The sequence below is a fragment of the Diabrotica undecimpunctata genome, chromosome 2 (genome assembly GCF_040954645.1).
Source record: "Diabrotica undecimpunctata isolate CICGRU chromosome 2, icDiaUnde3, whole genome shotgun sequence".
NCBI lineage: Eukaryota > Metazoa > Arthropoda > Insecta > Coleoptera > Chrysomelidae > Diabrotica > Diabrotica undecimpunctata.
Window position 1 is genome coordinate 43718852 of NC_092804.1, and position 27704 is coordinate 43746555.

The 27704-nt window shown below is 33.9% G+C and overlaps 2 protein-coding genes across 2 annotated transcripts in view; one reads left to right on the top strand and one right to left on the bottom strand.

Moving 5' to 3' along the window:
• The window catches only part of LOC140434475 (8-oxo-dGDP phosphatase NUDT18), a 43290-nt gene that overhangs the window by 2289 nt on the left and 13297 nt on the right, over positions 1-27704 (top strand). The gene's annotated exons all lie outside the window — the stretch shown is intronic.
• CycJ (Cyclin J) lies at positions 224-27668 on the bottom strand. The gene is made up of 7 exons (XM_072522774.1): positions 27629-27668; positions 27492-27551; positions 23040-23147; positions 10891-11062; positions 9139-9417; positions 6519-6681; positions 224-432 (listed from the first exon to the last, which is right to left on the bottom strand). Exons 2-7 carry the CDS (start codon positions 27531-27533, stop codon positions 384-386), a joined length of 813 nt encoding a protein of 270 aa, XP_072378875.1. The 5' UTR covers positions 27534-27551; positions 27629-27668; the 3' UTR covers positions 224-383.

The following is a 27704-nucleotide window of genomic DNA, read 5'->3' on the forward strand; positions in this document are numbered from 1 at the left end:
TTTTGATATAATTTGAAATTTTTATGATAGGCAGTTTTTCCAAATAAATGACATGATTCACTGACATTTAACACTTGAAAATGAACCCTGAAGAATTCAGTATAAACTGTATTAATGCCACATTAAAATATTTGGGAAACTCATCTTTACATTATTATGTAAAGCAACATTAATAGTTGCTTCTAGAAGTATGTAATAAAACTGCATAAATTATAATAAATTATTTAATAGTTAACAAATTATATTCAAATATTATAACACTCCTGGCCAGCATTATGTCATGATGATATATTGTGAATCATCAATGACATTGAATAATAATGTAAAACAAAACATTCTAGTATACAGGATAAACAAAGAAAATGTTTTTTTTTTGTATCTCTTTAAATCGAATGAACTCCAGTACATTTTTGACAGCTCACAAAAGGATACCTAAAAACATTGTTCTATTAGATTGTGAATAGATACATGTATAGTATTTTTCATATAAAAATGCGTATATGTCACAATTTATATAAAGTGACGTCACTTATATTTAAAATTTCCAGGACGTCAACTCTAGAGTTCAAATTTTCCTAACACAGCTAATAATATGAAACCCATACGGAACTGCTCGATCTTTCATAGGCGTAACATGGTATAACAATCAGAAAAATGTAATCATCATTATATTGGGAATTTTAGAATTATATTGATTAAATAACCAAAAAGGTTTTTATTATTAATAATATAAATTTCATGAAATAACTCTAAGTCTAATATTCCACAAAATAATAATTTTAATTAAATATTATAGACAATTGTACGCAACTGATATGGGAATAATTCAAATTTTTTGTCTGTTCAGAGTGTGGCAAAATTGTTTAAAGTGTTGCCGCTTTTTTAGAGTAAGAATTTTGTTTATGTTTTGATTTCTTACACAATTTGATCATAATATATTATATATTAATAAATTGTATTTATAAATACATATTAAATTTAGATTAATAGCTTTAAAAACTAATTATTGTTGTGTATTGTGATTGTGCTATGCCAAAACAACTAAATAGTCTGTAGAAAGCTGATAAGCTTTCAAATAAGATAGATTATTTAAAAAAAGAAATAATGGCGGGACATTTTTTCTATTAATGCTCTAAAAGTGGTAAGTTTAAAATTTAGAATGTATAATTTTGTATTAAAATGTTTTCTTATGTATTTTAGTGTGTTGCAGTAATCTTAAAAAACTAAGTGTATTTACTGTTAATATAATAGTTTGACAAATAGTTGACATTTTAAAAATTCTCTAATTACTAACTATTCTGATGTTTTGGCAACCCTGTGGGGTTCTGACGTCGTAAATCTTGAATGATGTGCACACATTTTTATATTAAAAATACTATACATTGCTATTTATAGTAAAGATTGTAAACCACTTTATAATTGTAAAATTGTTTGTAATTTTCTCTTCTTTGTTTACATTATCAAATTGATATTTATTCTACAATTTTTGTAAGCTAAATTTTGAAATACAATTTACATCAAAGATGTTTTGTTAAACAGGCCATTCACATTCTGATTTTTAGTCTGACTATAGAGCGTTTCACGTTAAGAAAATAACATTGCGGAGATAGGGCCATGTATTTCTTATGGACGATAGAAGCGCGACGATGCCACGATGAACACAAGCACGAGTCAGGGCTGTATAATTTGTATTTTAGTTTCCACAGACATGAATTAAATTAATGTTTTTTAACGTAATTGGCCAAAAGTGCCCATTCGAAACAAGAGATGAAAAGTAGGGAAAATGATTTTAATTAAATAAATAGTATTTACAAAAGATAATTTTATTTTATCTTATTTTAATTATAGTAACGACAGTTTATTTGTTTTTCGGTAAGAATACCATATACCATGAATCATAGAAATCAGTAGAAAATATTGCTTAGTTAAATCATGCACTTTGTCGGCTATTAAAGATTTTAAAGCAATAAACGAACCGCTTGGAACGCATATATCTAATTACTAATTGCAACTTAAAATAGTACGGTGTGCGTATGTCAGCAATTTTATGTCGTTCTCTGAGACTAAATAATGATAATAAGGCTTTGTGGTTCTTCAGTTGTTATTCTGACTTTACAGTTAAATGTTACACTTTGTCGGCTATTAAATATTTAAAGGCAAATAAACGGACCGCTTGGAACGCATATATCTAATTGCAACTTAAAATAATACGGTGTGCGTATGCCAGCGATTTTATGTCGTTCTCTGAGACTAAATAATAATAATAAGGCTTTGTGGTTCTTCAGTTGTTATTCTGACTTTACAGATAAATGTTAATTGAAAATGGAAATTCAAAAATTAAGCCAAGGGAATATCTTCTACATCCGTGCAAAACGAATTGTTTTAAATGTATTTAATTATCACCTAAACTTAAGAAGTGGTGAAAGTGTTACTGTAAGAAGTTTAACCCATAAAGTAAGTGCTATGACAGGAGTAAGTTTTAGTACTATTTTTAAAATCCGCAAAGAAGCTGCGGAAGGAGGACTAATGCCCATAAAAAAAACAAGAAAACGTACCAAAAGTAGAGTGAACAACAGAAAGTTCACTTACGATGCAGTAGTTCATACGCGACTACGTGCCATCGTGCATAGTTTTTTCTTTAAAAATTTACCGCCGACATTGAACAAAGTTTTTGCACTGGTTAAAAAAGACAAAGATTAGCAAACATGTCACGCACAACAATGTGGAGAATACTCCATGAAATGAACTTTGTTTTTTGCAAACGAGGAGTAAAGTCAAGCATGATTGAACGGCCCGATATTCTAAAATGGAGGCATCAGTATTTACGTGAAATAAAAAAATTTCGTTCTCAAGGATACACCGTCGTTTATTTGGACGAAACTTGGGTGAATGTTGGACATAGTGTTTCCAAAGAATGGAAGGACCTCTCAGTGACTTCAACCAGGGATGCGTTTGTTAAGGGGTTGTCAACACTCCTAAAACAGCCGACACAACGAGGCCCCCGATTTGTTATAGTGCATGCAGGTAGCGAATTGGGCTTTGTAGAAGATGCTGCTTTTTGGTTTTTAGCTAAAAAAAACTCAGCGGACTATCATGATGAGATGGATGGTCCTATATTTGAACAATGGTTTAAGGAAAAGCTGCTTCCTAATCTTCCAGAGAAAAGTGTTGTGGTGATGGACAACGCTTCGTACCATTCGAGGAGAGAAGAAGCGATTCCGACACAAGCCTTCAATAAAGATCAAATTAAGACGTGGTTGCTGGAGAAAGATGTCTTTTTTGAAGAAGATTATTTAAAATCAGAGCTCATGGAAGTAGTAAACACATACAAAGAAAAATACATAAAATATAAAATCGACGAGATGTGCAAAGAGAAAAATGTTGCCATTCTGAGACTACCTCCATACCATTGTGAGTTAAATCCAATTGAAATGGTATGGAGTCAAGTCAAAAGACATATTGCCTCACACAACACAGAGTTTAAGGCCGCCGCTATGGAACAATTAATAAGAAATGCATTTGGTGTAGTTACAGTGGAAAACTGGAAAAACTATTGTAAACTTGCTATTAAGGAAGAGCAAAAATTTTGGGTTATTGATGGGTTGATGGACGATATTGATCCTGTGGTAATAAATGTGACGGTTGACAGTGACAGTAATGAAAGTGATAGCGATGATAGAGAAGTTGAGGATGATGTTAATATGCAGTGAGTGAATTATGTGATAGTGTGCAAATCGACGGACACAAAGTGCCAAATCCGAAAAGTCTTATAGTGAAGTGACTAGTGATAAGTGTAGTAGTGTCTGGGGACTCAGGAGACTGAAACCTCGGAAGCCCTGAAGAAGACATCAGAGAGGATGTCGAAAGCTCGGCCCAATGGATATCGACGCGGTTCAACCCGGAAAACTGGTGAGTTTAATATTAATTTTTATCATAGTATTAATCTTAGCTCTAGGTTTAATATATATATATATATATATATATATATATATATATATATATATATATATAAATTTCGGTATCGCGTCGATTGAAATAAATCAGTGCTTTGTTTATTTTCATTGGAGAACCATCTCTAAATGAAGCCAAATGTTCGTTTAAATTTTTTTTAATCTTCGTATCTATGAATATGAACATCATTTTTTGCAGAGTTTGTGTTTTTTGTTTTTTTTTTGTTAAGTTAGTTTTAAATAATGAGTAAAGTTTACAGTAGATATATAATAACATCGATAATATACTACATATTAGTTGTAAGTTATGAACTATTAACATCTGTATTTCTTATAAAATCTATGTCATCTGTTTATATTTTAGAGAACTGATGAAGCTTTAGATATATAAAGCGAAACGTCTTCGATAAACTTATGAAGTAGTTGACTTCTTTTTTTATTTGCCAACCTGAATGACCGATTAAACCTCTGAATTCACTAGTTGAATACTTTACTTTAGATATATATATATATATATATATATATATATATATATATATATATATATATATATATATATATATAACGTATAGTGTATAAATGAATGGACACTAAATAGAAAAAAGACTGGAATAACCACATAAGCCGAATGGGGGAGGCACGTGTGGTCAAAATAGCAAGAGATAAATCATTAATCGGTAAAAAAAGTATCGGCCGACCGCGCAAAAGATGAAGTAACAACCCTGTAATTGGGATACCCTGTATATTTCAAAATAATTTTAAAATGTAGCTTTTATCAACTTACAAACTAGTAATTTAATTTTTTTACTCTTTCGCTGTAATCTTTCGTTCCATTAGTGGTGATTCACCCTGTATACAAGGAAAAATTTTTATGTATGTAATTGTTGTTATTACTTACATGAAAATAAAATTAAAGCTGCACTTGTTTTTTTAGTTATATCTTATTTAAAGCGTTAATCAATATGTAATGTTAAACAATAGTAAAATATAACTATTTTTATTAGACCTATAATAAATGCATACCTATATCTGTCTATTAAAGAAACAGGTATTGATAATGCATTATTTTGTATTCAACTATACATATCCTTTTATTAGTGAAATTAATTAACTACAAGTACACAGTGCTGAATACGGCTCTGATTAGAATGAATCATATATCGACAATCTAATAAACCGCATGCCTAAGAGTTTTGGCAACACTGATCTCCATAAGCCTAATGTTATTTTCTTAACGTGGAACGCTGTATAGTGGTCCAACTTCCACAGTTGGATCTGAAATCGGACCGTGAGTGGGCTTGTTGGATTAGTTGGACAACTAGTGGTACGAGTCGAAACATCTAGAGGGACAACTTGAATGGTGAATGGTGAAGTTGGAAGGCGGATCACAGGTCGGTCGAAAATTCCCTCAGTCAGTTAACGTTGGGCACCTGTTACGTATGAGATTTCTATGAATTACTTTACGCAAACATCCCTAGTTCGCAAGTATTGAATAGAAAATAAACTTTCAATTGCACAAAAATTACCCTATTAATATACACTATTCTTCATCATTATCTACTTTTTGTTAAGGCAAATCATTTTCCTTTCTATAGCTTTATTTCAGACACTCCCACACAGGTACAATTTCCAACACTCCGGATTGGCTACAGAAGAATCATCAACAAACAACGAAAATTAAATCATAGTTTTACTGAAATTAGAAGTTACTTTCTTTATATTGTTCTGAAGTTATTTTCTTGTGGCATCTTATGCAAATTTACTATTTTAATTGGAAATAAGACTAAATATTAGTTAAAAATTAAAATTATTTGACGTTTCGTCTTCAACTTCGAAATATTTTAATAACGATTTCCGAAGTAAAGTCCAAAAGTCAAAGCGTAAAGTTGCTACAACGCGTTGTTTAGTACTGACACATTCACGCATGACGGTATCTTTTTTGGAAATGAGTAGACCAACTTTTTCCAGCAACAACGAAAAAGTGAAGTTATCCATTCTGAGGTAGTTTTTGTAATCATCCTCATCAATGACATTGAGCAATTTCGTGTCACAATAGTTCACACGATCAACAAATAATTTCTTCATCCATAATGTTTTCTTCGTTTTTTCAAATGATAAGGATAACAAGCACAATGCTGCCATTTTCCTCCCTCTAATTATATTTTGCGTAGTGTTTACTCGACACATTTTTTGGTTAAGCGCTGTACACCGTCGTGAAAACAAACTAGAACTGAAGTTGGACCACTAGTTGGATAGCAAGTCTGAACGTGAGTAGAGACGAATATCCAACTAGTAGTCCTACTAAGTGGGACCGCAAGTCGGAACGTGAATGCCCAGCTTTACATTCAAGAACTCTGTCGAATCCCTCGATAACCGGTGGTATCAGTTTATTTATTTTAAGAAAACAAAAGAAGTAATTACTTTCTGCATAAAATATACCTATATGTGCTTCCTATAATTATCCCTTAATTATTCCTTGGTTTGTTGGAAACTCTTTAATTACTGTTTTTCATTTTACAATATACTTATAACATTTACCCACTGAACATTTTAAAACTGTATACTTACTTAGCTTTTAGAATAAAAATTTGTATTTCAATATCTTCTCTTTTGTAATCAGTGATATTTTCTAATTGTTCTGTCCAGCAGGACAAACCGATATCCAATCTACTTACAGCAATGATACCTGCTGCCAATTTTGATGGTTTATAGCATTGCATATAGTGAACATCTACAAACATATTGTGTAATTAGTGGAGTGGTGGTCTAATAATTCAAATAACAACAACAAAGTGTTGGGATAAGTTAGGATAAGTTATCTTTTAGTATAGAATTTAATCAAACTCTACTGTTTTAAAGAAAATTATTGAAATTTTTACTATTTGGCTAAATTGAATATAAAAGTAACTTTCAACACTGACACATGAATAGTATATTATATTTAAAGAAAAAGTTTTGAAATAAAAAAAGACTTATCACAACAAAAACACCTTTTATGTTATGTATGATAAACATGTTGAGTGTTGTTTCAAACATCATTGTGAAATGTGTTGGAATCGACCATTACTTGATGGAAATTCATGTTATATAACAATAAAACACCGCCGAACAAAACCGCCAACATTATCGAAAAAAGTGTCACTGCAGAATCTATTACCAATGTGTGTAGTGAAACTAAAAAGTCCTGTTACAAAGAGAATCAAACAGCCATTTCAATTAAAAATAAATCAATAGAAAACAACATAGTGTTTACAAAAGCAGACAAAGGTAAAACTACTATTGCTGTAGATAAAATAGAATATAATAACAAAATAATAGAATTTTTAAATAATCAAAATATTGAAACGATAAACAAAGACAGGATGGAGAAGTATCAATAACAAATTAAACTGGCGTTAGAAAATTTAAAATCACTAGTAAATTCAATAGAACAGAAATACCTCAGTATCATGAACTCATAGCCTCCTAAATTATACTCTTTTATTAAAATACACAAACCTGATCACCCACTATGACCTGTAGTTACTTTTTATAGAGCTCCATCATATAAACTAAAAAAAAAACTGTTAGAGATTATTTTAGAACACACTAAATTTTCACCCAAATTTACCGTAAAAAATAGAATAGAACTAGTTACTAAAATACACCATTTTTAATTGCCTAACAACTCCAGATTAATTTCATTTCACAAAAACTTACATCGGTCAAACCGGTAGAACTTTTAACAAACATATAGCAGAACATAACAGGGCTTTCAATAATAGAAAAACAGATTCTATATAAGACCATAATCATTTTTTTAATGACAAATTTTAAATTCTTCACATCCAAAATAAAGACCTTGTCAACTTATTGAATTTCTTCGTCCAGAACTATTTTTTTGACCGTTTAAACATTGAGCTTTTTGCTTCATAAGTAAGCCAACACATGTGGTCTTTAATGATTTTTCTTCATTGTTTGATTATTCTGCAATATTAAAATTTAACGAATTATGTATTAAAATAGATAACAAACCCTAAATTTCAAGCGTTTAAGGAAGCCTTTATGTGGTCGAGAATTAATGTTATAGTAGTTTTAATTTTAACTTTAATTTGAGTTATTAAATAAGTGAATGCTAATTTTGCTTAAAAGTTTTTAGAAACTGACGAAAATTTAGATTTTAGAAAATGTATAGAGCTTTATAATACTATTTCACAAAATATTAAAAAATATTTACAAAGAATATTTCAAGCGTTCTGCAGAGAAAAGCACTTAAAATGAAGAACAAAAAGGAGAAAATTTCTAGTTCATTAGCACTGTTAAAATAAACCCATTTTGCCCAAAAATTGCATGGATTAAACTTTTTTTTCAATATAATAAAGATCGATGAGTATTAAAAGGCCTTCTACATTTCCTAAAATCTGAATTCTTGTCACTTTCTAAGAACTTACAATTTAAACAACATTATCGTTTAAGTATTTAATACTTCAGATTAAAGTTAAAATTAAAACCGTCATAACTATGGTTCTTGACGACCTAACGGCTTCCTTAAACGCTTAAAATTTAGGTTTTGTTATCTATTTTAATAATACGTTGAGGTTTATTATTGCAAAATAATCCAACAGATAAGAGACATCATTAACGACCAGATGTGTTGGCTTACTTGTGAAGCAAAAAGCTCAATTTTTAGGCGGACAAAAAATAGTTAAAGGTTCGGGCCAAGAAATTCAATAAGTAGACATTATTGTTTACATATTACGGCTTTAGAAAAGTCGAAAACTTTCCTTTCACTGCCGGAAATATTCCACGTATCGTTTCTTTCGATGAGTTGTTGCCCGATATGGTTCCAAAATATCTGTTCTCATTTATATAAGCCGCCGAGGCGGCCTTTGATTGTTAGTATTGGCGATTTGTTTTATAAGCGATATCAGTGCGAATTGTAAGCGGTAATTATTAATGTAATAGAAATTTGTGATATTTGTAATGGGGTGAGTTTTTGGAGTTATATAAAGTTAGTTACACAACGTTGTGCTTCGTTTAATCGCTCAACCCACAGAAAAACGTGACAATATTATATCTGTTGTATCATATTATATTTTTTGGCCATCTGATTGAATGCGTATTACTTGGCTTATTATTATAAAATGATTCAATTTTATGATCTCTAGTTTAACGAGAGAAGTAAAATAGGCAGTAAAAATATACTTACTTTGTATGATCTTGTCGAGATATTCGGTCACGCAAGCGTGAAGGTCATAAAACAAACTCCGCATCCCAATACATTTGTCCTTTAAATCTTCTTCATCTATGGCTGATTGAATATAATAATAAACATAATGTGGAGCAGTTGGATACATTACGTTCCAATGAAAAAATTTTAACATAACGACTTCTAGTATTTTATAGTCATTTAGTTGGTAGCGGTTATTAATGACGTTGTTGAGTTCACTGATTTTCGGAATGGTCAAATTATTTTCTTCAGTTTTTGCTGTAAAGAAGTCTGATTCAAAGTTTTATACTTAATTATGTAATTTTCAAAAATCAAATTGGGTTGAAAATTCTATTAACTATGTTTTGTCGGCCGTACGGGCAGTTAAGTCCAAATCATCTGCCTAGACCTTAATTTGCGAAGATTTTTGAAAATTTCTTACAAATTCAAAAATTCTAGCTTTTAATAGACAAATTCACGATAGTTAGTCTCCCCAGTCCACGACGACAAAAGATGTGTACTGCCCCTTTACTTTTTATTACGTGGTCAGAAGAGATGCCTAAAGAGACACTAGGCATGTCAATTAACGGAACACTAATGAATAATATCAGATATGCAGACGATACGATACTCCTTGAGGACAGCAGAAAAGGGCTGTAGATTTTGGTTGATCGCATTACTACGCAGTACTGCGACAGACATGAAAGAGGCTCCCTAGTTACCAATGAAAACTCTAGAGGAAATAAAACGAAAGGTAATTCTAGCCAGTAAATACTACTTTGGGTTAAGTAGGCAATTAAGAAGCGGGAATTTAAGTCAGAAAACAAAAATAACAATATAAAAAACTGTTATTTTACTAGTGCTGACATACGGAATGCCCAAAGCAAATGAAGAAGCGTGTTTGAAGGATTGATTCTAAGGGGAACATTATTTGGTGACATCTGTGAAAATGGTATTTGGAGAAAAATGTATAACTATGAAATATATAACAAATACAAACACGTATTATGTGGATAATATTGTTATAAATAATAATATGAAGACAGATGGGCAGCAAATCTAGCACGATCATAACAACAACCCTCCTAGAAGTCTGAAATCTTTTGTCAGTCTGTTTTATTCGTATTGAAAGAATTGTTTTGCTTGTCTGATCTTGCTCTTTGGAGTTGCAAATGATTTTTATGTTTTTTTTTGTGGTAAAACTTCGTGTTAGTGCATTTTTTGTTAATGTTATTGTAAACAGCAATTTCCATTTTTGCCGATGACACTAAATTATATGCAAATCCTCTGTGTGACAACAATCGTTTCCAAGATAATCCCCACAAAGTGTCAGAATGAGTAGAGGCGTTGCTTCTTTCTCCGAATACATCCATGTGTGTAGTGCTATCAATAGATCCGACCACAGACGAAAATGGAAGACATAATGCAAACAATGGTAAAATTAAAAGGGATATGTGCATATGAATAAGACGTCTACTGACCAATGGACAGGAGGAACAACCGAATGGGACTGTAAAAGGGACATGGGCTACAAAAAGAGGACCTGAACGTTCTTTAACACGTTGGTAAGGTGATATCCGAAAAGTAACTGGGAAAAACTGGATTGTGGAGCTCCAGAACAGTGATAGGTGGAAGTAGTTAGAAGTAACATATGTTCAAATGTTGACGGAAAATGCTGAATAGACAGAGAGAGAGAGAGAGAGAGAGAGAGAGAGAGAGAAAGAAAGAAAGATATAAAAACTGGATACTTACCTGCCAATAGTAGACATACATTAGTTACAAGAAGTATTCGTTCTGGAATTATGGAATGACTATCCATAAACACATCTAATAAATACACAGCTAGATGTAGGCAACAATGACTCAATTTCTTTTCTATACATACCTTCTTAAGATATTCAATCAAATGGTGTCTGTAAGAAAACTACAAAAAGATTATATTAAATAATATCACAACAATTTATTTAATAAGTATGTGACTACAATGAATTATGATTTTTATATAAAAAAGGAAATATTTTAACAGAAAGTAAATTCTCTATCGGAATCTAGAAACTAACGTTCATTTTCTAGAAATTTAATAGTCTATATGGTCTATAACTACCGAACTATATTTCTACTGAATAAAAGTTCCTAAATCGTGTGAGGATAACTACCAACTTCTAAATTACCTGTGTGGGCCACCTTTTCAGTCTAATCGATAAAGTAGGCCATATTACCCTTAGATTTTATAGTGTGAATTACAAAATATCGACACATATGATATAAGATTAAGAGAGCAAAGGATGGAAAAGAAAACATGACGAGTTCAATATACACAAAAAATTTAAAGAAATAACCCACACTCAGAGAAAAAGAACTTTAAACTTCATAAGAAACTTAAAAAATCCTAACTACTAAAAACTAAACCCGAGGGGAGTACAGTTGAACCCCAGACATCAATTTTATGGCGATATTTTTAAAAATATTTTCAGATATGTTTCTTAAATATAATTATAATTTAGCATAAGAAAGGTTTGACAAATTGCTGTTTATTTGCAACAAGTTTTAGTCAATTTTGTTTCTTGGGTAGCACAGTGGCGCACCCAGAATTTGTCTGAGGGGAAGGGGTTTTGAAATTTTTTTATGCTACCTCCATTTTGAGTCCCTAAAATTTGGGTTTAAGTTTAATTTACAGTACTAAAGATAGCAGTGCCAAAGATTCAGGTATCTATTATCCTGCCTACCAACTAACAACACCCTCTCTTACTAGCGCAGTTGACTGTCGCACGTACCGTACACCGAAAGTGGGCTGGCCGCTGTAAGGCTGACGACATTTTTGAAACACTCCCTTCTCTTATATAGATGTTATATATTGTTCTGAAGCTATTTTCTTGTGGCGTTTTAAAGTAATTACTATTTTAATGGGAATAAGCCACAATTGAAGGTTAAAATAAGTTTATTGACGTTCGACATTAATCCAACTTGTAAATACCATACATTTTGGAGACGGCTATCGCCGTATTCCCGTTCTCCTCCACCAATCCTCCAGGTCCAAGGCATGCTCCTCCTCCAAACCTCTCGATTATATCGCTCTTCTAATTCCTTCATTCCATGAGCGTCGAGGTCTACCTCTTTTTCTTCTTCCAGGGGGCTTCCATTTGTGAAGTTTTTGGGGACAACGTTTGTCAGGTATTCTCAATAGATGTCCAAACCATTTTGAACCTCTACTTTCTATTCTGTCAATGACCGTTTCTGTAACATTCATGTTATTTCTTATAGATTCGTTGGTCTTCCTTTCCTGCCTTAATGTTCTAGCATTTCTTCTCAAATAATCCATTTCATACAATCTTCTTTTCAGGTCTGCATTAATTGTCCATACTTTAGAGCCATAACAAAGAACTGATTCAACCATGTTTTGCCCTATTCTTTTTTTGTTCCTTTTGGAAATGTTGCGATCCCACCATAAGGAGTTCAGACATCCTACAATTTTACCTGATTAATTCGGTGTTTAATTTCGGTTTCTCCTAAGCCGTTCTTAGCAATGAGTGCATATAAATATTTAAATTTTTCCACTTGTTTGATTTCCACGTTTTCGTCTATCAACAGTTAAAACCTTGCATCTGAATTGATAACTAAATATTCTGTTTTCTTGTTGTAACTGACTTGTTGTCTTGTTGTCTGACTTGGTCATCCGCAAAGTTCAGGGAAAACAATACCTTATTTCCTGTGGGATTCCCATTCCCTGGCAGTGGTTTTTCCAATTTTAGAGGGCTGCCTCAATATGTAAATTAAATAGTAAGGGTGACATACTGCATCCTTGTCTTAGTCCTTTAGTTACTTTTATTGGCTCTGATAGTCTATTTCCGATTTTTATGTAAGTAGTGTTATCCCTGTATACCTACTTCTGTGATTATTCCTAAAAGTTATGGACTAATGTCGAGTTGTTGTAAAGCTTGAAAAAATTTAAGTCTTGGAAATGTATCATACGTCTTTTCTAGGTCGATGAAGGCTAGATGTACTTCGGTCCAACCGCTATTCTTTTTTCTATTATTTGTTGGAGTATAAACAAGTTATCAGTGCAAGATGAAAGATCCAAGATTCAAACGTCAATAAACTTATTTTAACCTTCAATTGCGGCTTATTCCCATTTAAATAGTAACTAGATCTTATCTCTGTCGTTGACCCGGTTGGTGTTTCTCTTCTTCTTCTATCTTTTTAATAACTGCTCGGATGTAATTGTGAACACTATTCCATCCCTCCGTACTTCCCGTCATCTTCACGATCATCTCTCTTACAGTCACAGGGTTCATTCCTGTTTCTATATACCGTTCTGTTTCTCTCCACTGAACATCTACTACTCTCCAGCATTGTGTAAGTAACAATGTCGGAATATTCGCAGTATAGGCATTTATCTGTATCTGTCTTTCTGAACCTATGAAGATACGCCCTAAAACAGACAATCTACCCAGTTCCTTAGGCTGGGCATCTTGGTCCACTGAACAACATCTTCCTTGTTGTTCCACTCTTCTTGCCATCTTTCCATTGATCTTTCCCTTTCTTTCTTTTTTTATAGCTGTTGTCAAATGCTCTTTTCTCTCATAGAGATGTCTCTTTTCTACTGCTAACACATGCATGCTACTCGCAACAGACTCGTTCTGTCTACTTTTGTCATAAGCCTAATATTAGGTATCTATATCTAAATATAATGAAAAATATTATTAATTATTGTCTAATAATGATTGTGTATTTATACAATAATTATTGTGTTCTACATAAAAGTGGCAATTTAATTATTGAATTAGCGTTTTGGATTTTTTGTATTGTGTGTGAAAGACAAGTAGTTACATTTTACTACTATTTTTTATATATTTTTTACTTTATATGTCCTGGGGGGGGGTTTAACCTCCAAAACCCCCCCTGGGTGCGCCACAGGGGTCGCACGGGGTAAGCAACGACAGATATATAATGTTGAAAACCAAGCGGGGTACAAATAAACCCCAAATTGTTCAAGAGACGGAGATTTCCCGTATCTCGACGTCAGCGCTCTCGGGAATCCTTATTTATTTTATAGCTGCTACGCAGACGTGTTTATTTATCTCAGTACAGTTTTAGTGTGTTTACCGTTTAGTTACCTTTGTAGCGATTGTCCTGTACGTGCTTTATAAAAATGAGTGATACACCAAAAAAGTTAACTGATGAAGAACTATTGGTGATATTAGAAACAGACGCTTACGATAGTTATTTTAGTGAATCGGTACTAGAAAATAGTGTTACGATAATTATCCTGGCCTAAAATAACCGTAAATATTATGACTAATGCTGTTCTGTTTTAGATTTTACGAGAGTATTCGATTAGCCGGCAGAAATTTACCTGAAGGGACCTTCCAGAAACGGTCGAGCCGATGTAAAAATACCCGTTTGCCTTACCGTTATAATTTCGCCGCTAATCGAGAAGGCTGTTCGATGATTCTAGCGTAAAGGCAATGGCATATATAAAGGACATTTTATTTGGAAGGACAGTTAATTCCGAAGACGCGCTCGCGAATTTGTTACGTACGGATATATATAAATTATTGTCAGATAAGTTAATATAAATAAAGAAATAAATTAAATCCGTAAGTGTTATAAATATTGAACCTTTTAATAAATTCACAACAAATGGTGTCAGAAGTGGGATCGAACATAAATTAGACTTATAATAATAATACAAGTGAATATTTGTAAATTGTGAAAATGACGACGATTTATGAGCTGACAGTGACTAATTTAAGAAGACATCTAGAAGACAGAGAATTAGCTTCTACCGGAAAAAAGGCTGAGTTAGTCCAACGACTAAAGAACGCTTTGCTAGAAGAAGGACTAGATCCAGAGACTTATATATTTGAAGACAAACATGATGCTGTCCTCTCGTCGATTTCGAAAGTTTCTGGTGACATCGCATCATTAGAGAACAAAGTTTCCGGCGACATCGCTTCTTTGGAAGACAAAGTTTCTAACGAGATTTCTTCGCTGGAAAGCAAAGTCTCTGCTAATATCTCTTTGGAAATCTCTAAAGTCACTTCTGAGATGTCTGCCCTGGACGATAGAATATCTTCGTTAAAAAACCAAGTTGCTGCCGATATGTTGGCCTTCGAAGAAAAGATATGGAAAGAGATGGAAAAGAAGCTGGAGGAAACAGGGACGGCAGAGAGAGGAAACAATCCAATTACAGTGGAGATAAAAGAAGACGAGACGAAATGTAAGTTGGAGACACGGCCGAAATTTGAAGGAAGTGGAGGTTCTATTCATGTTAAAGTCCCAACTTTCGACGGAAAATCATCATGGAACAACTACATGAAACAGTTCGAATCAGCCGCAAGAGCAAATGGATGGTCTGAAAAAGAAAAGGCGGTAAACCTGACTATCGCTCTTCGAGGAGATGCCTTAGATGTGCTTCAGACCATAGCAGTAGAGGAGACCGATGATTTCGAACAACTGAAGAAGAGGTTAAATATGCGATATGGCCACGAACATTTGGAGCATGTATATCAGTCGCAGCTTAAAAATCGTAGACAGAAGAAAGATGAGGCTCTTCAAGAATATGAGGTAGATATTGCCAGATTAGTACGATATGCTTATCCAACAGCTCCCGAAGACATGATGGAAAAATTGGCCGTTCAAACGTTTATTGATGGTCTTCGTGATCATGAAATGCAGAGAACACTACGATTAGCTCGTCACAAGACGCTGGTTGATGTCTTATCCGCCGCCCTCGAATACGAGTCAGCTACGCAGGCCTCTGGTGGGTACAGTAAAGTTAGGACTGTAAAAGAGGAAGGAGATGAAGATAAACTTGACCAGCTCGTTAATATGATGAAAAGCATGACATATAAGAAAACGAAGACCATCAGATGCTGGAATTGTGGCGAAATAGGACACGTACGAAGCTCCTGTAAACACCCTAGGTACGACGCAAATCAAGAAACTCACCATCAGGAAAACTAGAACGGGTCAGCCTTAGGGGGGCAGCTTCGACCCAGAACTTTTCCAAAGACCCTCTCATACTAATAGCTTCTTTGAAATGTCGTGAAGATAGTGTATATGTAGATGGAGACATAAATGGTAAAAAGCATACGTTGTTGGTGGATACCGGAGCGACCAGAACCATTATACGTCCGACAGTTATAAACAGCCGAAAGAAACTGTTACCAACGAGGTTGCGACTTCGGACCGCTACAGGTGAAAATGCCAACATTCATGGAGAAGTCCAGGTACAATTGGGAATTGGAGCAGAAAAGTTTGTCCATACTGTTATAGTTGCTGACATCGAAGAGGATGTTATATTAGGAATGGACGTAATGAATATGCATGGATTCCAATTGGATTTTAAGAATAAGGTAATCAAAGTTGGCAACGAGGAAGTATTTCTCCATCCACATAATGACAACACTGTGCAAGCAGCCATTAAAGAAGATACAGTCGTGCCTGCGAGAAGTGGAACGGTCATAGTAGCGCGGCTACAGGGAATTGTGGACGAAGGGAGACCTGTTATGATGGAGCCTTGGAACCACGACGATGAGGTTGGCCGTGGAATCATAATTGGAAAGGAATTGGTGACTTTGGCTAAGGAAATTCCTGTGAGGCTTATCAATGTCAATGACTACCCAGTGACCATAAAGAAAGAGACAAAAGTAGGAACTTGTGTACCTGTGACATCCATAATCCGTCAGGCGACAACATCTGATAATTCCAACGACAAATTCGACCAAATGGTTTCAGTTGCAGGACAGTCTCTAAATCAGATGGAGAAAAGGAAATTAAGGGAATTTCTTCGGCAGTATCGTGATATTTTCGTACCGAAAGGAGGAAAGACGGGAAGAACTACCGTTGTTAAGCATAAAATTGATACTGGTAATGCTAAACCAATTCGTCAAACAGCTCGACGATTACCACAGGCGAAAAGAGAGGAAGCTGAAACGATTGTTCAGGAAATGAAGAAAGACGGGGTGATAGAACCTTCTACGAGCCCATGGGTCTCTCCGGTGGTCCTGGTTAAGAAGAAAGACGGAACGACGAGGTTCTGTGTGGATTACCGTCTGCTGAACAACGTTACCAAGAAAGATAGTTATCCTCTGCCTCGGATCGATGACACATTGGACACATTGGCTGGAAGTAAATTGTTTTCTACTTTAGATTTGAAGTCTGGATACTGTCAGGTAGAAATGGACCCAGTCGATAAAGAAAAGACAGCCTTCACCACAGGATGTGGATTGTGGCAATTCAACGTTATGCCATTTGGACTTTGTAATGCTCCTGCGACATTTGAGAGGCTTATGGAAAATGTGTTGAGAGGGTTATCTTGGAAAACATGCCTGGTTTATTTAGATGACATAATCGTCTTGGCGGAGACATTCGAAGATCATTTGAGGAATTTAGAAAACGTTTTTAATCGACTTAAAGCTGCCCAATTGATGCTAAACCCCAAGAAGTGCCAGCTATTTCAAGGTAAAGTCAACTATCTGGGTCATATAGTCAGTAAAGAAGGAGTGGCCGTGGATAAGGGAAAAATCGATTCCATTAAGGAATGGCCAAAACCAACTGACAAACATCAAGTGAGAAGTTTTCTTGGACTATGTACTTACTATCGGAGGTTTATTAAGAAGTTTGCAGATATCGCTAAGCCATTAACGCGACTTACAGAGGAAGCAAGAGAATACCGCTGGGATATAGACTGCCAAAATGCCTTTGAAACGTTGAAAAAGCATTTAATAACAGCACCAATTTTGGGGTATCCACTGCCAGAAGGAGAGTTCATCTTAGATACGGATGCAAGTAATGTGGGAATTGGAGGAGTGCTGTCTCAGATTCAAGGAGGACAGGAACGAGTCCTCGGATATTTTAGTAAAGTTCTTTCAAAAACTGAGCGGAATTATTGCGTCACGAGAAGAGAACTTCTAGCAGTAGTTAAATCAGTAGAGCACTTCTATCAATACATCTATGGCAGAAAGTTTCTAATCCGAACCGACCATGCCGCCCTTAAGTGGTTGATGCAGTTTAAGAATCCAGAGGGTCAGATAGCCAGGTGGATCGAACGACTCCAAGAATACGATTTTAAGATTGAGCACCGGGCCGGAGTTAGCCACAGAAACGCTGATTCTCTTTCCAGAAGGCCATGCTCAGCAGAGTGTTCCCACTGCAACAAAACGGAATCCAAGGAAGCGGCAGTGCTAAGAACGACGATTGTCAACGACGACTGGACGCCTACTAAGATCAGGGAAGAACAAGAGAGAGATCCAGTTATACAGAAAATCCGAAAATGGAAAGAGGAAAACCGTCGACCACCTTGGCAGGAAATATCAAACCTATGCTCATTAGTTAAGACGTATTGGGCCCAGTGGGACTCATTTATCATCGAAGATGGCTTGCTCAAACGAGTCCTGGAAAATGATGACGGTTCAGAGAAAAGAAGACAGTTGGTGATCCCAAAGAGCAGAATAGCCGAAGTACTTCGTCAGTTACACGACAGTCCATCGGGAGGGCATTTTGGTGTAAGGAAAACCCTTCAGCGAATTCGGGAACGGTTTTATTGGATGAACAGTTCCGACGACGTAAAAGACTGGTGTAAGAAATGTACTATTTGTGCTACGAGTAACGGGCCTCACCGGAAAAGGAGAGCTCCTATGAGACAATATAATGTTGGAAGCCCGTTTGAAAGAATAGCTTTGGACATTGCAGGGCCATTTCCAGAAAGTGAAAATGGGGGCAAGTACATGTTGGTAGTAATGGATTACTTCACTAAGTGGGTCGAGATTTACGCATTTCCAGACCAGAAGGCCGCCACCGTTGCAGATAAGTTGATCCAAGAATATATCAGCCGATTTGGAGTGCCTTTGGAGATCCATAGTGACCAAGGCAGGAACTTTGAAAGTGATCTATTCCAAGGAATATGTGATAGACTAGGCATGAAGAAAACAAGAACTACCGCGTATCATCCGCAATCGGATGGTATGGTAGAACGAATGAATAGGACAGTTGGCAAGTATTTGACAAAGATGGTGTCCGATCATCAGCGAGACTGGGACCAATACCTTCCGTTCTTCACAATGGCCTACAGATCTGCTGTTAACGAATCAACGGGCCAGACACCAGCCAGAGTCCTATTCGGACGCGAAATACGACTACCTTGTGATCTAGAATTTGGGTGTCGACCTGGAGAAGATGTAGCAGGTGAAGATTATGTGATCGAATTACGAAGAAGAATGGACGATGTACATGAGTTGGTCCGTTCCCACCTTCAGATCGCTAGCGACCGAATGAAGAAACGGTACGATACACAAGCCGAAAAGGGTTGCTTTAAGAAGAACGACAAAGTATGGCTGTATAATCCCAAGAAGCGAAAAGGTTGTTCTCCCAAATTGCAGCAGTTTTGGGAAGGTCCATACCTCATCATGGAGAAGATCAACGATGTCATCTACCGAATAAGCAAGATTCCGAGGGGAAAGCCGATGATAGTACACCATAACCGGCTGGCGTCTTTCGAAGGTGACCACGACGTAGATGAAGAAGTGGAAGTAAACCAAGTCCAAGACGTGTCTGACCTCACGTTTGAGGAATTCATGGGTGCCTATGGAGGTACCGGTAAAGCAAGACATGGTGTTACCACTGAAGAAAAGCAAGATCTACTCGCGCTCCCCGATGACTACTCGCTGGCCCTTACCATCCCGGCCAGTATCAAAGACGCACCAGGGTTGGCATCCGTCTTTCGAAGGAAGTTTGGTCGAGTTGCAGAACTTCAATGCCAGGTGCCAGCTCCCGGTAAAACCTTGAAACTCCAAGATGCATCACGTTACCTTTTCTACCTGGTAACAAAAGACACTGCCCGTGACCAACCTACCTACCGAGATGTGTGGGAAGCCTTACTTCAATTGAGAGAGCACGTACTAGAGTCCGACGTGCAAAAGTTAGCCATGCCAAAGTTGGAGTGCCGCCAATTAGATTGGAGGGTTATCCGAAATATGGTGGAGGAGATCTTTAAAGACACCGAAGTCCAGGTGTTAGTCTGTTGCAATCCGCATAGTTACTGGTGCGGAAAGAAAACCGTCCCTTGTCATTTTTATACAACTGGAAGTTGTAAAAGAGGGTCCAGTTGCCGATACCAGCATATAGTTCCGGTTCCAGTCCCGACAAGGTTCCAGGAGGAACCATCTTTTAAGAGGGGGGCAATGTTACGATAATTATCCTGGCCTAAAATAATCGTAAATATTATGACTAATGCTGTTCTGTTTTAGATTTTACGAGAGTATTCGATTAGCCGGCAAAAATTTACCTGAAGGGACCTTCCAGAAACGGTCGAGCCGATGTAAAAATACCCGTTTGCCTTACCGTTATAATTTCGCCGCTAATCGAGAAGGCTGTTCGATGATTCTAGCGTAAAGGCAATGGCATATATAAAGGACATTTTATTTGGAAGGACAGTTAATTCCGAAGACGCGCTCGCGAATTTGTTACGTACGGATATATATAAATTATTGTCAGATAAGTTAATATAAATAAAGAAATAAATTAAATCCGTAAGTGTTATAAATATTGAACCTTTTAATAAATTCACAACAATAGTTCACGTGATATCGAAGAAATTGATATAGTGGCAGAAATTGATGAGGTAGATGAAGTATTTTGCAAGTTAGTGATATTGAGATCAGTAATAAATCAGTGAATTATACTAAAAATCCAACTTATACATCTAAAGATGGTAGTGTGAGGCCAAGAGTTGCACGTACTACGAGGATAAAGAAAAGAAAATGTACTATACAAAATGATATTGACTAGATATAGTTCTCAATTTTCTACCATAAAAGAAGCTTTTGAATTATTTTCTTCGCAAGATGAATGTAATTTTATTAGAGATGAATAAAAAAGTTGAATCATACTAGGCAAAAAATGGGAAGGCTTTTTCTCCTTTTGTGCAAGAAGAACTAGAAGCATTTATTGGTTTGCTCGTTATTTTTGGACCCTGACACGCTGCTAAAGCGAAATGTGTATTATAGAACCAAGATCCAACTTTATGTCATCCTGTAGTATCATGTCTCGCAACATATTGCAACAGATTATGTGCTGCCTAAGATTTTATATAATTTTGAAAAAGAGAAGAAACAAAATGCACTGATAACTTTACCGCACTCAGAAATGTCTTTGATGGTTTTGTATCAAATTGCAAGAAATATTTAAATCCATCTGAAGACTTGTGCGTGGTGAGCAGCTAGTCCCATTCCGAGGCAAGCCTTCTTTTCGGGTTTATATGAACAATAAACCGGACAAGTACGGTTTAATGATTTGTGTCTAGGCTGATTCTAGTTCGGCATATACAGCCAATATGCAAATTTATTTAGGTAAGCTATTTCATGAACAAAAAAATGCAATATAGTAAAACTTATACTTTTAGGCAAGGAAGGAAACAAACCTGAGGAAGGCCAAGGACAAAGGTAACCATTTATCTGCAGGATATGGAAAGCTACTGATAACTTTTTTGCCAGTATTGAGTTAGCCGATAAGCTTTTAGATAAAAATGTAACCTTGTGTGGAACACTGCGCAAAAATAAACCTTATTATAACAAAAGAACTACCAGCAAGAGATTAGAAAGACTTTTCAAGCATGTTTGCTTTTATGGAAAGTAAAACCTTAGTTTCTTACGTCCCAAAGAAAAATGAAGCAGTTATTCTTTTATTGACAGAACATAACGATGACAAAATAAGTGGAGAAGAAACAGATTACAAACCGGTACACTACAATAAAACGAAGGGTGCAGTGGATACAATAGATAAATTGGCAAAAGAGTTCACGACTCAAAGAAAAAGTAATCGGTGGCCTATGGCAATATTTTTTCATCTGCTGGACATTGGTGGCATCAACAGTTGGACCAACCATTAGTTAGCAAAAATATAATTTGTAGGTACCAAAATGGCAAGTCATTACATTCGAATGTAAAATAATTCATGTTAACCATTTTACCAGAATTAAAAGTAGGTAATGAACAACTTGTTCCTGTTATTGCCAGACAACAGCGATATTTTTTATGCGCCAGAAGTAAATGCAGGAAATCTCGAAAGTTTTGTATTCGGTGCAATAAATACGTATATGTAGAATATTAAAAATATATAACAGTTTGTAACAAGTGTCATATTTAAATTATTATTTAAAAGTCACAGTATCCTATTTTTTTTTCTTTATTATTTTTGTTGATATTTTAATCATTTCATATTATTTTTTCAAATGTGTCTAATTGTTTATCAATGTTTGCAGCATATAAAAAATATTTATTTTTTATAATCGTAATGATTTATTAAAACCTTTTTAATATTTCAAAGAAAGGAGAAGAAAAGTATTTTGAAGTGTTTAAACATTTATTTCCTAGCTGAGCGTTTTTGGCTTACAAAGCCATTCTCAGAGCAATGGTCAAGTTTTAAAAAGCACCACTATTTAAGAGAGATCCCATTCGGTGGAAAAATCCACAGTTGTTCCTTTTCTCTTTATATAAGTTAAGTTACAAAAACTTCTTTGAAAAAAACATAAAAGACGAAACATTGGACTCCACAAAAAACTTATTAAAAAATTTGTCTATGGTACTGGTGGTGTTAGAACCCGACCAATTGGTTGAAGTTGAAGCGGCAGTCTGCCTGAGGTTATTGCATAAGTAAATGTGACAGATTTATGTTTTCTTGCAGTGTTTCTGAGACGGCCAACTGATTTTAATAAAGCTGGTCTAAAAGTATATAGTTTTAGGGTTTATGTAACATATTGCGTACAAAAACGCTTGATGAAACGCATAAACATGTTAAAAATCAGTTTGTTCTTATAATCATTTATTTACTGGTAATTAAGTTAATAATTATTTTAAGACAACTTCAACAAATTTAACAATTATTCTATTTAGAAGACTTACCTGTGGTGATTGATGGAGAAACGGAAGCCGATACATTTCCCTTTCTGTTATTACTTTTTTGTAATCATCTTTGTATTCTTTTATATCAGTCCAAGCGTCTTTCTGTAACTAAAAGAAATATAATTTAAAATATTATTTTTCTATATATACAAATCTGTTTAAAATGTTTTTCCATGACTTCCGATACCCAGTCGCCGTTCCTCTCGTTAATGTTTCCATCTTTTGAGATTGTAATATCCAGGTACCTATATGTGCTACAATGTTTGATAATTTCTCTACCTTCCAATGATACACACTTTATTTTCTTATTTTGTTTTCTTGGTGTTGATTACAAATTCCCAGTTTTTAAATTCATTGGCATTTATATTTTCTAGTGATACTCTACATTAAGTTTTAAATTAGATAAACACCCTATAAATTGCAACCTGCGCGCCGTCGACTTTCCACCAACCTGCTTCGTTGACCCGTCGCTAACAATTTGACCCGGTTGTTTAAAGCGTTAACAGCGTAGATCTTTAATTCATTTTTTTAAACAACATTGCTTATATGCCCGTAGAAAAAGTTCAAATAATAAAATGGTTTTATGGTGGTAATTCTGGACAACGGTGTGTAGATTTATTTTCTGTGTTTTTTGAGGGGAGACTAATTCCTTGCGTAGTCAATTCATAATATTGTTAAACATTTTGAGAGTTATTGCCTCAAAAATTGCAAAAATGTCACGTTCAAGAAGTGTAACCAGAAAAAGTTGAGGAAGGAGAATACAGGGATACACAATTTTGTGCAAAAATCGAGGTAGATTCAACTCGTTTAAGTAGAAGCGTTGCTAGAGAGTTAGCTGTTAGCAATGTTACTGTAACGAAAGTATGGAAAAAGCACGCTTACAAGAATTTTAAATATTCGAAAACGCAGCAGCTTTATCCAGACGATTACTTTCGAAGAATGTATTTTTATGAAACTCTAATAACGAAGACTAATGATGAACCAAATTTTATTCAAAACATTTTATTCACTGATGAATCTTCTGTTTCCACACAATCTTTCCATTACGAGGTATTGGGCGCAGGAAAACCAGCACAGAAGTGTTGTTTACCGAACTCAACGTCCTCAAAAAGTTAACGTCTGGACTGACATTTTAGGAGACCACGTAGTAGGTCCATTTTTTATTGAGGGCAACTTGAATAGTAGAGTATACCTCGATTTGTTACAGAATTATGTTCTTCCCGCTATTCTCAATCTTCCTAATGTAAATCTGGAGAGTATTCGGTTTCATCAAGACGTCTGTTCAGTTTACAACGCTCGAATAATTAGGGAGTATTTAAACAATACTTTCCCGAATCGAGTTATCACAGGCGATATTAAGTGGTCTGCGCTATCTCCAGATCTTACACATATGGACGAGTAAGAATTTTGTTTATGTTTTGATTTCTTACACAATTTGATCATAATATATTATATATTAATAAATTGTATTTATAAATACATATTAAATTTAGATTAATAGCTTTCAAAACTAATTATTGTTGTGTATTGTGATTGTGCTATGCCAAAACAACTAAATAGTCTGTAGAAAGCTGATAACCTTTTATATAAGATAGATTATTTTAAACAAGAAATAATGGCGGTACGTTTTTATTATTAATGCTCTAAAAGTGGTAAGTTTAAAATTTAGAATATATAATTTTGTATTAAAATGTTTTCTTATGTATTTTAGTGTGTTGCAGTAATCTTAAAACTAAGTGTATTTACTGTTGATATAATAGTTTGGCAAATAGTTGACATTTTAAAAATTCCTCACTTACTAACGATTCTGATGTTTTGGCAACGCTGTGGGGTTCTGACGTCGTAAATCTTGAATGACGTGCACGCATTTTTATATGAAAAATACTATAGACCCAGTTAGTACAGTCACTGAAGATTTTCACTCCGATTTCGTTGAACCTCCATCGATTTTCATGAAAATTGGTGAGTAGTTAGACGATACCTTAAGAAACAAAAGTGACATGTGTCAACTTGCGCTTTTAACCTGGGTGTGGATGCCACCCCTTCTTGGGATGGAAATTATTTTATTAAAAATAACCCCAGGAATCGATAGAGGGACCAAATCTAAACAAAATTTATCTTATAAAGTTATTATAAATAACTCAAAAACTATAAGTTTTTATACAAAAGTTGTCATTACCAAAATTGAAGCTAATAAAAAATTTAATAAATTCCCTGCTTGAAAAACCTTTTAATATTAATTCAAAGTGAGTTATAGGTAATTAAATGTATTTTTTTTTTCGGCGAGTACTCAAATCTGAATATTCAAGCTTAAATAACGGGAAAACAATGCATTTTATAAAATATACTTATTGAACAATTTTCAAAGTACTCAGAAATGCCTATAAAATGAGCTCTAGAAGAAGTTGATAGCATCAAAATTAAGCAAGTTATGAGGACCTTTCGAATTTTTTTGGAAAAAGTGAAAAATAAAATATTTCCACAAAAATTAAAATTTATACTAATCCCTATAAGACTTTCTTTATTTTAGCATAAGTCATGATATCAAAAATTTTGACCGGTTTAGAATGCATATTTTTGAAAAAAAATTTGATTTAAAAAAATCAGAAATTTTCATAAATTTCATTTTTTTTGAGAATAACTCCATATATACTCAATATACTTAAAAAATGATAGAGAACAAAATTTGAAGTTTTTTTTTAACAAAGATTTTTCTTTTTTTTAATTTTTTGTGTACTTCGAGAACCATGTAACCGGAGCCCTTTAACCTTTTATCTTTTAAAAAATAAGGGATTTAAAAGATTAAATTTAACACGACTTTATAGCCCTTGAAATTACCTTTTAAATGGTTTTTGAATGAACCTGATATCATAAAAATTAACGGAGTTATTATAAAAAAATCAATAAAATTTTTTTAGAAAAATTTTTGGAGTAGAGATTTTGTATGTATATATAGGAAAAAAGATAGGTAATAATAAGTAGACGTGTCGATAGGTATATGCTCACGAAATATACATGTGTGGATGTGTGTATGTATATTTTGAACATAGAAGTATCTAGTGAAAGGAATTCTATATATCTGCTCAAAAACATAGTGGGACTTTCTAGTACGCTGTGTGTCTATTGAATATTTCAGTATATTGTATATTTCCAAAGTTTTATTTTTAAATTTTTATAAGTCACATAAGAACTGAAAAAATTGTTCAGGAAATGTTGAAAGAATAATGTTAATAAAGTTTGGAATATATTAATAAAGTTTATCATAACCAATAAAAAGTTTCTAAATTATTAAAGCTAATAAAAAAACATTTTCCATTATTTTTATGACAAGGGGTAGTTTTTAAGGGTGCAAAATTACGCAATAAATAAATAAATAAATACTTTAATACTCAGTAAATGAGATTTCAATTCAGTAATGTATTATTCAAATAATTAAAGTTTCTTGAAATTAATTTTTTCAATGATTCTGATTTAAGGGGTTGGTTTTTAATGATTTTAATGATTTCACAGCCAATCAAAAATTATATCATAAACATTAAAGAAACTATTAGGGTAATATTAATATGCGATTTGATATTTCAGAAATATAAAAAATGATTTTCGATTTAAGGGATAGTTGCTAAAAGGGTTGAAAAATTAATTAAAATCATAAATCATGCTTATAAATGTTGCAAAATATTTATTTTATTTAATTAATCGAGATTACTTATGCCAGAATGCTTAAATCTGCATTTTTTACCATTTTTAACAAAAGGGGTGGATTTCACACCTAAAATGCAAAAAGCGCAAGTTGAGCATATGTCACTTTTGAAGTTGAGGGTAAAATATACTCAATCCCAAATTTTCATGCAAATCGATGGAGGTTCACCGAAATCGGAGGTAATAGTTGATTTTTACCTTCATTCACTGTACTAAATAGTTTACGTATAATAACGTTTCAGATAAAAGCTTTTTAGGATAAACAATTTCAATTTGGCAATATAGCTGAATATCTGTAAAATTGTACTTATTCCCAAGCGACATCAAAGTTTTTTGTGCATTTTTAGAAAAGTTATTAAAAAATTTTCAAAAAATAGATTTTTGAAGCTTTTTTTGCAATAACTAAGCAACAAATAAACAAAAATATTTCCCCTAAATAATAAACCCTCATTTTAGAGATACTCTATGCTTTTTCAGTAAAACTGTGTCACTTTTCCATATAATTTGCCGGTATTCTTCGTCTTTAGTATTTAAAATCAAGTAGCGATCTTACATTGTTTATATATTATGTATAAGTAAAAAATTACGTTTAATCTTTTTCATATTTTGTTTATTATATACTTTTGACACTAGACTTATTATTTTCATTATCAAAAGCAGTCTTTAGCTTGTAGAAGCAGATATCCTCTATTTAATTTAAAAATATTAAAATTTAAATTTTATTGAAATTATGTATTAATTATATTTACTTACATAAAATACAGAATTCTTGGTCATAACATATCTCATAGTCATGATTTTACACCTGCCACACTGAAATAAGAATATCAAATAGTTTGTTTACTATTTCGAGTGTTTTGGTTTTTTTGTATCTCTAAAAAAGTTTTTACCTCACTTCCAAATATTCAAAGTGACTTTTTATACAAAAAGTGTTAAAATGTTTTGTTGTTTGTGGTTAAAACGTAA

Excerpts from the sequence above, each read along its gene's own strand:
- CycJ (XM_072522774.1), bottom strand. The coding sequence starts at position 27,533 with ATGACTATGAGATATGTTATGACCAAGAATTCTGTATTTTAT. Across the intron at positions 11,063-23,039 it reads TTCTCCATCAATCACCACAG|TTTTCTTACAGACACCATTT; the intron begins GTAAGTCTTCTA and ends ATCTTTTTGTAG. Across the intron at positions 9,418-10,890 it reads TGTATGTCTACTATTGGCAG|CAAAAACTGAAGAAAATAAT; the intron begins GTAAGTATCCAG and ends ACTTCTTTACAG.